The sequence below is a fragment of the Gymnoscopelus microlampas genome (assembly GCF_963454915.1).
Source record: "Gymnoscopelus microlampas genome assembly, chromosome: 7".
Lineage (NCBI taxonomy): Eukaryota > Metazoa > Chordata > Actinopteri > Myctophiformes > Myctophidae > Gymnoscopelus > Gymnoscopelus microlampas.
In genome coordinates, this window is record NC_139944.1 from 45,449,997 (window position 1) to 45,467,361 (window position 17,365).

General features: G+C 39.2%; 1 protein-coding gene across 1 annotated transcript in view; it reads right to left on the bottom strand.

The window, feature by feature from the left end:
• Positions 1 to 4,730: 4,730 nt before the first annotated feature.
• The window catches only part of cacna2d2b (calcium channel, voltage-dependent, alpha 2/delta subunit 2b), a gene marked incomplete at both ends in the record, with an annotated part of 43,825 nt that continues 31,190 nt past the window's right edge, over positions 4,731 to 17,365 (bottom strand). Inside the window, 19 exons of the mRNA XM_084061841.1 lie at positions 4,731 to 4,826; positions 5,076 to 5,158; positions 5,950 to 6,059; positions 7,081 to 7,204; positions 8,596 to 8,651; positions 8,923 to 8,975; positions 9,876 to 10,028; positions 10,720 to 10,791; positions 12,508 to 12,555; positions 12,650 to 12,741; positions 12,921 to 13,019; positions 13,953 to 14,056; positions 14,219 to 14,281; positions 14,464 to 14,554; positions 14,653 to 14,750; positions 14,848 to 14,908; positions 16,206 to 16,282; positions 16,450 to 16,511; positions 16,751 to 16,822. Coding sequence (XP_083917967.1) covers positions 4,731 to 4,826; positions 5,076 to 5,158; positions 5,950 to 6,059; positions 7,081 to 7,204; positions 8,596 to 8,651; positions 8,923 to 8,975; positions 9,876 to 10,028; positions 10,720 to 10,791; positions 12,508 to 12,555; positions 12,650 to 12,741; positions 12,921 to 13,019; positions 13,953 to 14,056; positions 14,219 to 14,281; positions 14,464 to 14,554; positions 14,653 to 14,750; positions 14,848 to 14,908; positions 16,206 to 16,282; positions 16,450 to 16,511; positions 16,751 to 16,822 — 1,614 coding nt within the window. The remainder of the gene's footprint in view (positions 4,827 to 5,075; positions 5,159 to 5,949; positions 6,060 to 7,080; positions 7,205 to 8,595; positions 8,652 to 8,922; positions 8,976 to 9,875; positions 10,029 to 10,719; positions 10,792 to 12,507; positions 12,556 to 12,649; positions 12,742 to 12,920; positions 13,020 to 13,952; positions 14,057 to 14,218; positions 14,282 to 14,463; positions 14,555 to 14,652; positions 14,751 to 14,847; positions 14,909 to 16,205; positions 16,283 to 16,449; positions 16,512 to 16,750; positions 16,823 to 17,365) is intronic.

Genomic DNA, 17,365 nt, shown 5'->3' on the forward strand with positions numbered 1-17,365 from the left:
CAATTGTTGACAAATGCATTGAGTCCCTCTGCTAATTGTGTGTCGCATGCCTTTCAGCAGCTAGCTGAGCATTTCAAATGCAAAATGTATCCAAACTGTTGCAACTTAGTTCTGGTTCAGAGAATCAGTATTACTGTATAACATGAGAACGGGATGATTCCATTCACTATTCTTCTTGGTAAGTAATTTGTCATCTTGAGTAGAGCAGTTACTGCATGGTACAGTAAGTACTTTGGGTTTGATATGTCTGCCTTGCACTGCTATAAATGCATGACATTATAAAACATTACGAGTGCTGAAAACATGAGATGTGCTAAGTGTGTTTGTACAGTGGCTCATGTCTCTTATGTCTATGATAATGATCGGCATCATAATGACTATTGCAATTCTAGTGTGCTGGCAGCTGGCACTGCTGGCATATTGGTTGCCTATGTTTTACATGCAAAGCCAGCCCTGTCACTGGCTGAAGTAGAATGTACAGAATGTACACTTGTACAGTATATGCGTTGTACTGTAGCCTGCACAAATGTGAAAAAGAGAGGGCTTTGCTTGACATGGATGTTTGGTTAGGTTTCATAATATTTTATATTAAATGTATGTATGTATGTTTCCGTACTTGTGTTGAGTAAACTAACGATTGTAGCATCAGTTTACTTGCCCTACTTGCCTCAAAGTGCATCAACAGAATCTCCAATGGCAAATAAAAAGATAGTTAATGAATAAATGATCCTGTTAACAAATCCACACTGTCTACTGCACAGTGCAAGCGCTAGGTGGCCGACCAACCAAATATTAACTAATGGACAAAGGTGGTGATGGATGCGGTCATGGCTCTCTAGGTAGACAAAACCCAGACGGTTTAATTTAGAAACAATATACTGAGTGTTGACGTGTATGAATCCCCTGGCTGTGGCAGCACGATGGATATCTCAAGTGTAAGTGATTGTACATGCACTGATAACTGTTAATATATAGATAGATAAACTATAAAATAATAAATATGTTTTGAAATAATCAAATATGTGTATGTGTTCCAGCATGGCCTGGGATTTACTCACTTTTCCAATTAAACAACAAGCACACAGAAAAAAGGAAATGGAAATTAGGATGCTGAGCTGAAGTGAAAAATATCAACAGCATTTAATCACCAAATATCAGATATAAACATTTAGTATGTGGCTGACAAAATCTTTACAAAGTTAGCCTTCTTCTGCTTACTGCTTTTGCATCTGTACAAAAATGAGGTGACATTGGAGACTGGCACAAATAGAGCAAACTCTCCCAAGTAAACAACAATATACTGTATCAGCAAACTAAAAGCAGAAATTACAGCAGAACATTCACATTCTCATTATTTCATAAGCTGATTAAAAGAAAACGACAAGGACGGCTTTGTAAACTGCTCATAGTGCCCACCCGCAAACTTCAAAAACATTCAGTTTCCCTTCAGTTCAATACAAACAATGTTTGCATTACCAAAAAAAAAACAGTACTTCGACCTCATTAAGAGACAACATCGGTTGTTTATAAAAGGACATCTCTGAAATTACCCACATGCCCCCACCCTTGTTATAGCCTGCAAACATGATTTTAATTATGTGTATTCATAACACTTGGAAGGCATCTTCCTAATTCTATGATAAAAGTCTATCAGGCAGTAGTAGATTTCTTCATAATTCCAAACCTTTTCTGTGCTTTGTCCTAAAGAACTAATCAGTAAAATACTGCAAATTGGGCGTCACTGAAGTCAAACTTTAAACTTCATTTTAGTAAACAGTAACCTAACCCTGAAGCCCTCTCATGCCCATATCACTCAGAAATGTCCATAGCAGGCACCCTTCATTCTCTCTGCAGTATCGGAGAGCTGGGTGTGGAAAAGGAATGTAAATTATCCATCATTACACTAACTGTATGTACATAAATCTGTAATTCTTCCAAAATACCATGCAGTTAAATATTTTAAAACCAAACATTGCAAACCACAACACTGACCTCGCCAACAGCAATACATTTTAGGCTATAAAGAGCAATTTTACAAAATGCGTTCCTTCAATGTGCTGCACTGTACAGTGTATTTAAGGTCTTTCAATAATGCAAATACATACTGTAAATCTCAGATCAATTAATGCAGTGGTTCTCAAACTTGGTATACATTACCAAACTGACATTAGTCCTTAAGCCGCAGGGGAAACCCTGGAACTCTCTCAAGGACCCCTGGGGGTCCCCAGATCGACCCCACTTTGAGAGCCATTGGATTAATGCTTCTTTAAAAAGCAATGTTTGTGCTGAGGTCTCCAAAACAGTGTTGAGCTTTAATCTGCTTCACCAAGGTCCCCCCCCATGCGTGGGATCAGCAGAGATGCACTACTGTCTGCACAATACATAAACATTCACTCACTTCAGTCAATCATTCTGGAAACTATTATGCTAGGCTTCAAATATAACTTTTTTGTTTTCTCATTTTTTTTTATCCAGAGTGCAGATGAAATGAATTAGAAAATAAAACAGACAGAGTCTGTGCTTTGAACCAGGATTGAACCACAGTGTAGAAGAGAGATGACACTTTGCCCCTCCTTAAGCCTATCATTTATACTTTGTCGTACCACTTGAAAAGCAGTCATTGTCGGCGACGGATGTGGTCGTACGACAAAGCATATATTTCACATTACTCTTCTCATCTTTCTATAAAACAACAGGATAGGAGCATGCTCAATAGAGAGAGGGGGAGGGCAGTTGGTACTGTACCGTCTCACAATAGTGCAGTGTGCCGTAGAATTTTGTACTATCCCTCATCCAGTCCAAGAGAGAATCAGAATCTTTCCGAGGGTTGTTTCTGATCTATGAGTCCATTCAGAGTTGTGCCATTGCAAACCTTGAAATTCAAAGAGTGTCATTTTCATGGGGCTGCAAGAATAGTGTCCAGATCCAAGATCCAAAAAGTTCCTGCCATCCAATCGGAGTGCAACAAGGCACTACTGGGTGGAACACCAGGCATACAGAAGGGAGAAAACAAACATCTTACAAATATGTAAGGAGAGGGAAAAAAGGGGGGAAAGAAAGGTAATTAAAATGTCCCCTTTAACTCTGAAACCAAATAAAGGTTGATCAAATTGTAACACAAAATTGACTCCCGGGACTTTACTTTGGTAAAACATTGTTTTCATATCATTACTCCACATATGATCATGAACAGTCAACCACTAATATGCTGGCACTCTGGGATGTTAATGTTTCTTTTACTATTCTGTCTAGCGCAGCCATTTACTGACATTTATTTTGAAAGCCACAGTCTACTCTTTAGTGCCAGAATCTCCACACTTTTAATCATGAATTTACAATTTCTGTCATCTGTGGCTAATGTGAATTAATTCAGATAACACTTAGACTGTTATCAAAATCAATGTTTTGAGCCTGAACAATTTCAATGGAATCTATGGATCTCTGGAACAGCTGATATTTATGTTTAACCATTCATGAACTCATATAAAGCTATGCACACAAAACATGTAAATGATCTCCCACCTTAAATAAATAAATACAAAATAATGAGGGGATTATCAACAAGCTATTATCATCATCACACAATGATAACATCAAAAGCTGTTCATAAACTACATTCCCCATACATATTAAGCATACATAAGTGCATGACTTGACAATTAGTGGCAATATATAAGTTACAAAATGGGACTAAAAGCTCACCACCAATCTGCCAAATTACATAACACATGTAATACATTTAAATAAATGATGACTACACATAATGCCTGATTTATACTTGGTGCATTGACACCACAAATTGCAGATCGACAAGCTCACAAGGCATTGCACTGTGACGCATTGTGAGCTTGTACGTTGGCCAGTTTTGGTGCATGACACCTGTGCGCGACTACTGTAAGTATAACTCAGGCTTTAAATTCAGCAGATTTTTGTGTTACTAAGCTGAATAGATCACATTGTATGTAAACCACTTAGAAGTATTTTCATCATCATCAACCCATGTAATCAATCACTAGTTACCAATAGTATAAAACGTTGTTCCAATAATCGTAGCATTGTTGCACTATTTAAGAACAACTTCATGCAAAGTAGTATGTACTGTACTTCAATGTGTATGTAATTGAACACGTACTTTTATGTATTAAACAAATCAGTGTAAAGTTTGATGAGTTTTGGCCTGTTGTTAACTTAATTTTACACCATTCAGTTGTCTTGTTGGAATTCGTGAAGCACCTCAAGTTCATACTGTACTATAAATGTCAGTGGAAGCATTTCAATGAAATACACATTTACTAAAATACTCCATTCACTAACTAATAGACAAAGGAGTGGATTATCAGTGAGATTTTTTTATGAATAGATACCCTTGTGAAATCTTGAAGATATGATTACTGCAGGGGGCAACACACTAGAACGCTTTATGAGCCGCTGTCCCAGACACATTTTCTGCATTACGACAGGTGCTCAAAGAAAACCTTAAGATCCTGTCCCTAATGCTCTTGTGTTGGGCATCCTGGTTAAGAATTCATTTAGCTCAAATCTTGTATAGTGTCTGCTAGCTCTAGGAAATACGATAAATAAAAGGGGAAGAGAAAAAAAATGACTCCGAGTCATTAGTCATTTTTCTGACAGGGATAAAATGCTGACTTGAAAGACTATGGCGTGAAAATGAGATCATAGTGTCAGGACTCAGGAGATGCAAGGGCCTCAGTTACGGTCTAGTCCAGATGTCAGAGACAAACTAGCCTCAGAACAAGCTGGATGAAGAGAAGAATCCCTATGGAGGACTTCAAGGAATGGGCCCGTCCGCACTCAGATGTGTTCTCCTGCAATAAGAGAGTATATCCCATTAAGACCTGGAACGCATCTGTGTCACTTTAGATTTCTTTGGCTATTCAAAAATAGCAGATATACAAGCTCATAGCTCTGCACCGAGTGCCGCGCTATGAGCTTGTAGATCTGCTATTTTTGAAAAATCATGCAAGACATGCCTGAATATAGCACAAACAACTGCAGCATGTAATGTGTCAGATCAAAAGAGATTGTTGCAATGGTAGTAATTGATATTATTTTACCCAGGCACTGTAGTCAAAGCAGGTAGGTGGGCCTTTACGGTACCGTGCGCTGCTCAGCACTTCACATGGATTTTCCTCCTGAACTGTTTACAGGAGTTAAGGGCAGTGGTGGAAAGTAACTTAAGTACATATACTCAAGTACAATTCTGAGGTATTTTTCACTTTCTTCAGTATTTTCAGTACTTCAGTATACTTTAATTTCTACCCCACTACATCTCAGAGGAAACTATTGTACTCCACTACAATTATATGAAGTGAGTTACTAGTTACTTAGATTTTGATTATTATTACAAAACAAACTAACCACATCAGTCCTATATATATTTCAGCCATTTGAAAATAGCAGATCTACAAGTTCCCAATGCATTGATGCGACGCATTGTGAGCTTGTAGATTTTTCATATATTTTGAACTGAAAATGGAACAATCTGCACAATGACTACTTTCTACTTTCGGTACTTTAAATACATTTTTATACCAATACTTTTCTACTTTTACTCAAGTACATTTTTAATCCCGGATTATTTGTACATTACAGTATTGATAATTTTACTTAAGTAAAACATGGGAGTACTTTTTCCGCCACTGCTAATATGCACGGGTAGTAAAACATGAACAGCACTGTGATTTACAGTATGTGGTAATATAGCATCAAAATAAGTTTAACCACTTTAGCCCTATATACACATCAGCTATTCAAAAATAGCTGATCTACAAGCTCACAACTCGTCACGATGCGGCGCGTTGTGAACCCGGGAAATGTGGAATATTTTGAAACATTTTGACAAGACAAATCTTGTATGGGGGTCCCTGGCACAACATATGTTCAGACGGGGGGGTCCTTGACGTGAAAAAGTTATGATGTAAAGGATACATTCTGTCCTGACTTGGGTCAGTCTCTCTATCTCACAGGAGCTGCAGGGCAACGTCTCAGCAACCACAAAGAGAAGGTTTGTACCCTCAATCCTCTTTGCGTGGAACAACCTATGATGACAAATAAGGTGCGTTCGGATATAAGGCACTGAGCGCACTGGTCCAATACAAACCAATACGTGAGTGCGCTCCCGGTGCGCATATCCAAACGCACCCACAGACAGGTCGAGTGAGCCATTCAACATGAAAAGGTGCAGAGGTCGGAGAAGCAATCAAACACTGAAAATGTATTTTGTTGATGGTGTAAGAACACACCTTGAAGCATTTCTCAGTGGTTTAAGAAACTAACTAGCCAATATGCTTTTCTTTGTAACAAAACTATGTTAACTCTTAGAGACAAACTAGAGCTTTTCCAAAAAGTATGGGGATGATTTTTTCAATATGTCAAGAACAATGATCTATCTAACGAACGAGCCTGTTAGGGTGACCACCCGTCCCGAAATTCGCGGGACAGTCCCGAAATTGGACCCTCTGTCCCGCGTCCCGCACAAGCAGAGCAATGTCCCGAAAATCAAAGATATGAAAAAAAAAAAAAAAAAAAAATGTTGTGATAATAAATCGATAAAATCAGGCAAAAATAAGAATTAAATAACATAACCCTAACCTAACCCTAATCTTAACCCTAAAACCGAAATAAAGAAACCTTATTTCGGTTTTAGGGCATGAGGACGGGAGGTCCTCATTCACGCGCGCTGCGCTGCGCACGCGTGCATGTGTCCCGCGATGTCCCGCGGAATGGGTACGTCTGTCCCTCAATGGATCTGTTTGAAGGTGGTCACCCTAGAGCCTGTGGCTGGATAATTGCATCCTCGGCAGATGTGAGGTCATATATGGTCATTTAGACTTGGATTGTGATATTAGTTTAAGTGCGTACTGTATGTATGTATTGTTTGTATTTTTGTTTTGTTTTTTTCTTTTGTCAGTCATTGTGAATTATTCATCGTTTCATCATAGGTAGGTGAGTGTTGTGTCGGTTTTGTGTTGTCAATCGGTTTTGTGTTGTCAATTTAAGTCATTTAGTATCTTGTATGATCAATAAATATACTAATGAAAAGAAGAAAGAAAAACACACCTTGAGCAATTTCCACAGTCTTGTAGCACATTGTATGAGTTGGTAGTGTTGGTAAAATAGAACTGGCTTTGAATGGTCACACAGCTGCTTTCCCTTTGTTCAAACCCTTCTACTAGTGCATCACCTGCAACAAGTGGAGGAAACCTAGGTTAATGAGTAGTCTGTAAGGCATTCTTGCACATCGCTGTCACACAGAAACTCGTATCTCCAATTTTTAAATTAATGCCCTATTTCAACTTCATCGTATGACAGTGTCAAAAGAAATTGCTGATCTACAGTACAATCTCACAACGCATCACGATGCAACACGTTGTGAGCTTATACAGAAGATCTGCCATTTAAACTATTTTTGAAAATGTTTGACTTTTACATATTTATTTATTTATTTTAGACAATAATGATATGCCCAAAATATCAAGTGGTTAAAGCCTCACTATGTAACTTTTTTTTAAATGAATACAATTTTATTTTGTCCAATCTGTATGGTAGAGTACCGTATGTTAATACAATATAACTTATACAATTGGGGTGATTGTATTTTGTGTCCCTGCTAGTGATGCGCGGGTTGACCCGTAACCCGCGGGACCCGCGGGTCAACCCGCGGCGCGGGTGGGTCAAGTCAGAATTTCGGAGGCAATTATGCGGGCTGCGGGTGAGCGGGTCAGCCGCTCTCACACGCAAAAAAATAAAATAAATCACATGCTCTTGTTTTGTCTTTATTCCTAATAAGAATAAGAATAATAACAATAAAACAGTTTGAATACACTTGGGGATTATTTTCTAACCATGATTTTACAGAATAAAAAAAAAAATCGCGGGTCGCAGGGCGGGTTGAGCCATAGATTTATATATGGGTTCGCGGGGCGGGCTGAGGCGGGTTGGGTTCCGTCGCGGGGCGGGGCGGGGCGGGTCATGAAAAAACCCGACCCGCGCATCACTAGTCCCTGCTCTTCTGTTGAGACATTTAGATCGTGTCAAAGGTATCACCTAGACACAGGATCTGACACAAATTTTGACCACATGGTCAAGATTCAATTTATTCCCTGAGCAAGCTGGCAGGCTCTATTAGCTCAATGGTAAAACTTTCTGCACTTACGCAGGAAACCAGGTTCAAATCCGAGGTAGAAGAGCAAAGTTACTTTGTGCTGCTTTAAGTCTGTCTATGTGTTTTATAAATATTTAACCAATGAACAGTATTAACAAGAGCTTGTGACTAAATAACCCATTGGAACACTGGTTCTTTTTTCCATTTCCTGAAATGTAATGTTTTTGGGACGTTTTTTCGCCAAAATGTGACTAAATGCCAGAATGGCTGTGCTTCTGGGGCATATGATTATATTCTCAGCCACATCTCAACACTAATTTTCCTTGTACTCTACTATCTCATAGGGGTGCTTATTTTAGCATATACTGTAGAATAGAGGCTGTATCCGTACTACATACATTGATTTATACATGCATGCATTCATGTACTGTACATTGTACATATATTTTTTCATTATATAAAATACCAACCTGAGAAGAACCAGGTGTTATAAGCCATTCCATAGAATAACTGCTGCATTACAGACCTGAAAAAGTGAGAAAATTACAGCTTGTGAGAAAGTGAAGCACACTCTGGAATCAATACAGTATGTCACATTAACGGTGTGTCAACACACTGCAGTAACGTCAAGCTCCATAAAGCTCCAGTTTGTAATGCCCAGGTGCCAAGCACTGGGAAAATTGCCATCCTGGCATCATCACATCTTTGATTTCACTTACAGTCTGGAAACGATTAAAAGGAAAGTACACTTCACTTGCACTTAACATGGTGTGATGCGTACTGGGAGTAAAACTCACCATGCCACTGCAGAGGACCACCAGGCTAAGTTTAAGATGTCAGCAACTGAAGGCTATAGTGACAACATGATGATGAATAGAAAAGAGATTAGCAGTTAGAGAAATCATTTAAATAATGTCATTCCTAAAAAATAGAAGGTCACAGTTTAACCCATTAAAACATTTGTAGAATGGGCCTCAGGTCTTAATTAATGGGTTAGACCAGTGGTTCTCAACCTTTTCAGGCCGCGACCCCCCAAAAGAATCATATTTGAACTGGGGACCCCCCTGACAAGCACTTGAAATTGGAAAATAGCCGATCTACAAGCTCACAATGCCTCGCAAACAAAATGTTTGCCTCTTATATTACTGTATATGTATATTTTGATGCCAATACTTTTGTACTTTTACTCAAGTAAAGTTTTGAACACAGGACTTTTGCTTGTAACAGAGTATTTCTACATTGTGGCATTGTTTTCTTTTCCCAAGTAAAAAATCTGCGTACTTTAATTATTTAGACATTTCTGTTAGATAAGCTCAGGTCTTAATGGGTTAGACCAGTGGTTCTCAACCTTTTCAGGCCGCGACCCCCCAAAAAATCATAATTCGAACTGGGGACCCCCCTGACAAGCACTTGAAATTGGAAAATAGCCGATCTACAAGCTCACAGCGCCTCGCAACAAAATGTCTTCCTCTTATATTACTTGACGATTTGGCCAATGCTCGAGCAGTTTCTATTGTATAGTTTGTTGATTATTTTTGATGCCGTAATGATCTTTTTTTCATTTTTTTTTTTTAGGTATTAAAAGTCCTTAGTAAAGTCCCCAGATGACTTTACTGTCACCCAGATGATTTTACTGTCATCTGGGGACCCCCTCAAAATCATTTGGGGACCCCCCTGGGGGTTGAGAACCACTGGGTTACACCGTAGAGATGTTCGCATTAGAATTGTCTCTGTCCTCCCTGCCTCTCACCACAAATATGCCTCTTGGAGCTGCACCAGTGTGACTGCTGCTGACCGGTTCACATGCAGACTGGTACTGGAAGGACTGACGACGGACATAGATGGAGTTATTGTAGAGCGCGTGCATCAGGTAAGGGTCCACGTCACCAAAGAATAGGCCCACCTGTGAAACATCAAATTAATTAAAGTTACTTTGCAAACATACATTTACCAATTAAGCCCTATCATATACTTGTCTACTCAAAGACAGCCGTTCTACAAGCTCACATGTCACATCGCAATGTGTTGTGAGTTTGTACTGTGTGTACTGTATGAATCTACTGTTTTTGAAAGATTTCACGAAAACTTGTGAAATAGGACATTCTGCACTTTTACTTACTTAAGTATATTTTGATGCCAATACTTTTGCACTTTTACTCAAGTAAAGTTTTGAACACAGGACTTTTGCTTGTAACAGAGTATTTCTACATTGTGGCATTGTTTGCTTTCCCCAAGTAAAACATCTGCGTGCTTTAATTATTTAGACATTTCTGTTAGAGGATAAGCCCCTTGAGATGCATCATCTCGTTTTCGAGGAGGTCAACCTTCTTCCACCACTGTCTGCGACGCAGAGCGAGTAGACAGAAATGGAGCGATTATATAAAGATAACGTTGAGAATGGGTGACGTGCTTCTTTAAGTACTGTAACAGCTTGATGGGGTTTTCATCTCCTTTCCACTTTAAGTGGTTCCCTCTCCTCCACTTTCGTTCTCTTGCATGATACATAATCTACAGTACTGTGCCGTGTTAGCTTGGACCTTCAGTTAAAGTGTGCCTCTGAATGTCATACACCAAATAAACACACACATGCATACCTTCTTCCAGCTATCCCTCTGGTTGGACATAACCAGGAACCCACCGTCATCAAGTAGATAGCAGAGTAGGTCCTACAGACAACATTACATAGTTAACAACACTACACTATACTGACAGCTACACACCCATTTTATTGTGTTGTGTTGTGTTGTGTTGTGTTGTGTTGTGTTGTGTTGTGTGTACACTACAGTGATATGATATTACATGATATATCATATCATATCATATCATATCAAAGTCATTCACATAAAAGGGTCAGTGTTTGCAGCATATGACCAATCGTGACCATGGACAATATTATAATAACACATAATCGAGGCTAGAAGCAACATACAGCTGCCAAACGCAGGAAGGCCATCTGGCAAAGAGAAATCTAGGACTGTGTGAATGCGTAGGCTTCACAAAGTAGGCTTATAATATCACAGCTCCGTCATTAGGGCACAAGTAGATCTGATTATAATTACGTTTGTGTATTCCATTAAATGAATGTATTGCTTGCTATTGTTTTATTCATATGGCGTCTATACAGATGTTGCCATATTCTTATAGGTGTAAAACTGGCGTTGTAAAATGGACTTGGAAGCAAATGACAGATAGATATGAAAAGTGAAAACATAATCATACTTTCATATCTTAATTTATTAAGTCCAAAAAGTTCAAGCCGTGCTTCAAGCAGTCTGTTCTATGATGATACTGCATGGGTATACAAAAGCACAATGAAATGACTCTGATAATGCTCTGATAAGCTGACACAGATAACTCACTCCCTCCAACGAGAATATATACCTCTCAAATATTGTCTGGGAAAGCAAAAGGGTTTTGCCTGTCTCTGAACATTCTTGACCCCCTATGAGACGCACTCATGATCCATGCACCGAGCTCCACAGGATTTCCCAGATACTATTTTCCAAGACAACTTACTGGTCCGTAGGTGGTGCTTTTCTACATGTTGATCTGTTAGCAGTTTCCATGGTGAGTGAATACCGTTTTATGCCGGAAAACCCAGGATTAAACCTGAATTCAGCGCACTAACCCCAAATCCTTTCACAGTACAGACCTCAGATCATATCAAGTACAGTCTTTGAGTGATAAAAACGTATCAGAGGGTAATAAGCTGATATTGCTGGCTGATCAATCAGCACAAACTACAGTGCCTATCACGTGCTGAACTCTGTGAGTGACCACACACAAGAAAATCAGTACATCAAACATGGATTAAAATCGGCCACCAAATTCGGTTGCTGTGGATGGTGTGGTCAAATTAAAATCTGAGAAGAAATGTAGGAGTTTAGGAGAATTTCGGTTTACAAAGGCAACAAAAAGTCAGAGTGGAAAACAGCAACCTTCGGCACAGTTCACAGATTACTTGCGCACCAAGGATGAGGGACAGCTGCACCTGTCATGTTGTCAGCCAACTCCCTCCCCACACTGTTGGGAAATCCCAGCGGGATTATCCTTCAGTAGAGTATACACAGAGGAGGTCTGTGCTTCTCCCCAGAGATACACAGCCAAATATAACTACACAAAACGCTTACTCTTTTAAACCCTGCCTCCAGCAATACAACACAGGGCATTGTAATTGCTCCTGTCTGTGTGTCTGTGAACAAATCACGGATGGACGGGTTTCCACGAAACATGGCGGAATATGTGCGACAAAAGCCAACCTTAAACCAAGTCATACTGGTGTCGACAGGTTTTGAGGTTTTCTATAGCTATGTGTCATGCCTCTATGAATGTTAGTTTACAATCTAATAGTTATGCTCATGTGAAAGAAGAAATATTCTTACATCAGTGTTCGCTTCACAGTCCATCTCACAACTTCTTGATGGCCCACACTGTTAGAGGGTAAGAAAAACAACTTTGAGAACCCAACCAAGGATAATCTATGCAATCAGTTATCACTCATAAATGGTGGTGAATTCAAAGTACCTTCTGTGAGCCTTGACGGCTGTCTGACACATTGCTGGCCAAGATCTTAAACTTGTCCACCCAAGCTTCCAAATCCAGCTTTACTCCCACAACTGATCGGTGATAAGATTCACAGGGTCAGATCACACAGAGAACAAATGTGGCAAGATGAGACGCAGATCATTGGGAAAATATAAGAGGACAAGGTAGTCTAACAACAGTTAAAACATTTTAACATTTTAACAATCCCATAAGGTAAAGTATGATATTTGAATATGAAAGTGTCACATACCTGCTGGCTTGAGAAGCTTGCCTCCTAAATTAACTTCAACAGATGAACTAACCAGTACCCCAATGGTGCCATTCTCTGAGCCCACAGGGTCATCCATGGCTGTTTATAGGGGCATAGTTAAAAAACATATGCATGATGAGAATAGTCTCAGTGTTTGAAATGAGCGTATGTATGGCTATGCCATTTTGACCCAAGACAATATTATCATTTTCCTTAAATAACCACATTTAACACAAGGAGAGGATAATGACCAGTTAATGAACTCTTATAATTAGGGCTGGACAATATATCGATATTACATTGATATCATGATATGAGACTAAATATCATCTGGGATTTTTGATATTGTGATGCGTTGTGAGATCGCAGATCTGTTATTTTTGGGAAAAAAATAAAAACTATAGGGCGATGCCTGTTGGGAATGCATGCTCCTCAGTTTTGCAATACCCATTGTAACCATTGTCAGAGTAGTTAGAGCAAAACCCAATATCATAGCACTCACAGTATCACAATACAATATTATCGTCACAATATCGCTATTTGGTAGGGTGACCACCTTCAAACAGACCCATTGAGGGACAGACGTGTCCGTTCCGCGGGACATCGCGGGACACGCGCGCGTGCATGTGGACCTCCCGTGCGCGCGATTTTTTTGGGTCGGGTCTGGGCGGATTGGGTTCGTTTTTGGTTTCTTTATTTCGGTTTTAGGGTTAAGATTAGGGTTAGGTTAGGGTTATGTTATTTAATTCTTATTTTTGCCTGATTTTACCGATTTATTATCAAAAAAAAATCTTTTTTTTTTCTTTTTTCATATCTTTGATTTTCGGGACATTGCTCTGCTTGTACGGGACGCGGGACAGAGGGTCCAATTTCGGGACTGTCCCGCGAATTTCGGGACGGGTGGTCACCCTACTATTTGGTAAAAAATATTGCGATGTTTGATTTTCCCCAGCCCTACTTATAATGATGTAAAGGTGTCCCCCATTACTAAAACAGAGAATGTCTTTCAGTGAAACACAGTTTGTTACTCACAGGTCCTCGGTGGAGCTCTGAACATATAACCTTTATTGTCTAAGCTTCGTCTGTAGTAGTTGGAATTGTAAGGTTCAGGATCCTCGTCCCATGTCTCAGCGGCCCTGCATAGATAAGACAAAATAATTATACAGGCTTTAGGTAAAATCACTGAGACAATGAACAAACCACTGCCTTACCAAAATAAGCTAGACATTGACTTAAGGGCAAAATAGCTGCCGTGTGATTGAGGTCAATTATGAGGCCAATTATACAGCCTTACTTACATGTTGGGAAAAACTCGCGTTACTCCACCATCTGTAGAGGCAAACACAGCCAGGAAGCCATACCTGCAACACAGAAACATGAAGTCAGTATATCCTGTACAGTATCTTACATCAGCTCGATACCATCCATTCTTCTTAAACATTGAAAGGTACGTTTTAAAAATGAAGGACGGCTTTTCAGACTTAAGACTTATCGCAAGGCATGCCCATACATACACTGCATCCTGAATAGTGTGTTGACTCACGCATTGAGATCCTTGTTCTTCCATACTCTGGAAGCAAGCTGTCCAATAATGCCAGAATCCAATATCAGGTTGTGAATGAGGCCTTGGTCGCCTGAAACACAAACAAGCAGATAGAGTGACCATCCATTACATGATTAGAATCAGATATTGTGATCCACAACAAACAAGTGACACATCTCATGAACTCACAGTCTTCAGATTCCGGTGTTATATCCACCATGAGTGAAAGGAAGTTCTCCAAAAACTGTGTGTTGTTGTCGGAAAGTTGTAGACGCTTGCAATATTCCCTAGAGGAAGAACAGATGGCATTTTTTTACATTGACGCAAAGATAAAAACAGGGGTAAATAGAGTGCGTGGTGCGGTGCCAGAGTGACAGTGTTCACCTAGGAGCCAGAAACACATGTCCTGATGACTCAAAGGAGCTGGGCAGTAAAGACTGCAAATCTGAAAAGAGTTATGAGGTAGACAGAGACGAGAGAGAGGGAGGAAGAGATTGTGTGATAGAGAGAGACAGACAGACAGACAGACAGACAGACAGACAGACAGAGCTTTTAGCTTGGTGCAATATCATGTTTATCGTCGCTGTTGGGGAAAAACTTTGCATCCATATTTCATCTTTTATGTTTCTTTTATGTATGCCCCATTTTATACAAAAGTAGTGGAAATAGCCGATCTACCAGCTCACCACTGCACTACACTGCACTCTAAAGTCCTCAATAAACTAGCCATCTTTACGACATTACATTACCCATTTGGGAATTTTGATATTTACGGTGAAATAAATAAAGTCTGCACACCGGCTCTCAGTTCCACTTTTGTATTGCTGCTTTCAACATTTCAAATGTTGAGCAGCAATTTACAATTTAAGCATTTAGCAGACACTCTTAATCCAGAGCGATTTACAGTAAGCAAGGTAAACACAAGGTAATACATCAAATGCATAGAGACAGTGTAGTAATCTAGTAAACAGTAATCAGTCTAAACTTTATAATATTAAAAAATATATACTATGTACATTGAAACTATATATGCAAACTATAGGATACCAGGTCAACAAATGAACCTGGCATCAGTCTACATAACATGCTATCTACTGTACATTATACTGTATTTTAACCTTTGCATAAGACTGCATGGTCGTCAAGGCTAGGGCAAGTGCTACGGCAAGTGCTACAGGCTAAAGAATAGTCTGAAGAGGTGAGTCTTCACTTTACGGTAGAGAGACTGCAGTTCTAACTGCAATGGGGAGTTTGTTCACACAGCTGTGACAAAAATAACTACATTGGGTCCATTTTCGGAAAAGAAATGGTTTTGGACATACAAGGTTACCCGGTCCAACAGTGACATTATGTTAACCCATTAAAACCGGGAAAGCATCTGTGTCATTTTAGATTTAAACCACTTTAACCATTATCTTACACTTTGGCTATTCAGAAATAGCAGATATACAAGCTCATAGCGCGTCACTTCGTGAAGTGCTATGAGCTTGTAGATCTGCTATTTTTGAAAATATGTGAAGAATTTAGCAAATCTTTGAATATATATATATATATATATATATATATAACTAAAAAAATGTCTTCTGGAGGTCCCTGGAACAAAATATTTTGAGATGGGGGTTCGGAGTTCCACGGCCAAATACGTTTTGCGCACCACTCATATAGCAACGTTACGATTTAGTCATTTTGTAGAATCGGCTTCAGGTCTTAATGGGTTGAAAGCTCAGTGGCCAGACACTCACATTGAAGCTGCAGCATCACATCGCTCAGGTCTGCCTGGATGTAGAATTCGTTGTAGGGAGGCAATACCAATCCAAGACTGTAGGTGGCAGCATCACAAAGTGGAAAAGGGCACATGAGTAATATAAGGCAACGAAAACACAATCTTTGAATCCTACTCAAAGTGGATCTGCCTCAACATACTCCTCATACAGTATGAGCACAAGCTGTTTTGAGTATTTTCAATTCAGATGGCCAACTACTCACCTATAATCTGTACCATTGATAGGTGTCCAGGTGTAACCTCTATATGCCTCATCAATGTATTGCTGCAACAGAGGAAACATTCCATAAAAGCCCAACCCACAGAATGGTACCACACTTCATGACTCTCTTCACTACTGTCTTTGGTTATCTATATAAAACCGCTGTCTGTACATCCTGCAAATTATTTTAGTGTGCAAGAAATGAGGACAGAGACACAGTTTAAAATAACCAAATCCACGACAAGATTTGAACATTTTAATAATTAATGAATTCATTACATATAATAATTTAAACAACTTACCTCATCAATTGATTTAAGAAGTGTTTTAATCTGCATTTCACCTGGTCTTCCGTCAATCATCTGTCGACGAATCTAAAATGCAAAAAAAAAAAGAAAATGTTGATTTTGTACGTCCAACGTACATAGAAGCGACCTCCATTACCACTGCATGTGGAGCGTCTCCAAGCAGATGCTATTCATTGACCCAAAAATAATACAGCTAATCAGCAGAAGGCGTGCAAACAGAAGTGCTCCATTACCACGTTGCACCAAGCACCAGTGGTGGGATAAGTATTCATATTTTTTACCTAAGTAAAAGTATCAATACTGCAATGTAGAAATACTCTGTTACAAGTAAGAGTCCGGAAATCAAATTTTACTTGAGTAAAAGTACAAACGTATTGGTATCAAAATGTACTTAAAGTACCAAAAGTAGAACGTAGTCATTATGCAGAATGTCCCATTTCACAAGTTTTCAAATGTGTAAAAATCATTTGAAAATAGCAGATTTACAAGCTCACAATGTGTCGTATTTTCTATTGGCCGAAATGTATAGGGTTGAAGTGGTTAATGTATGTTTTGTAATAATAATCAAAAACAAAAAAGTAACGAGTAACTTAAGTTTTCAAATAATTG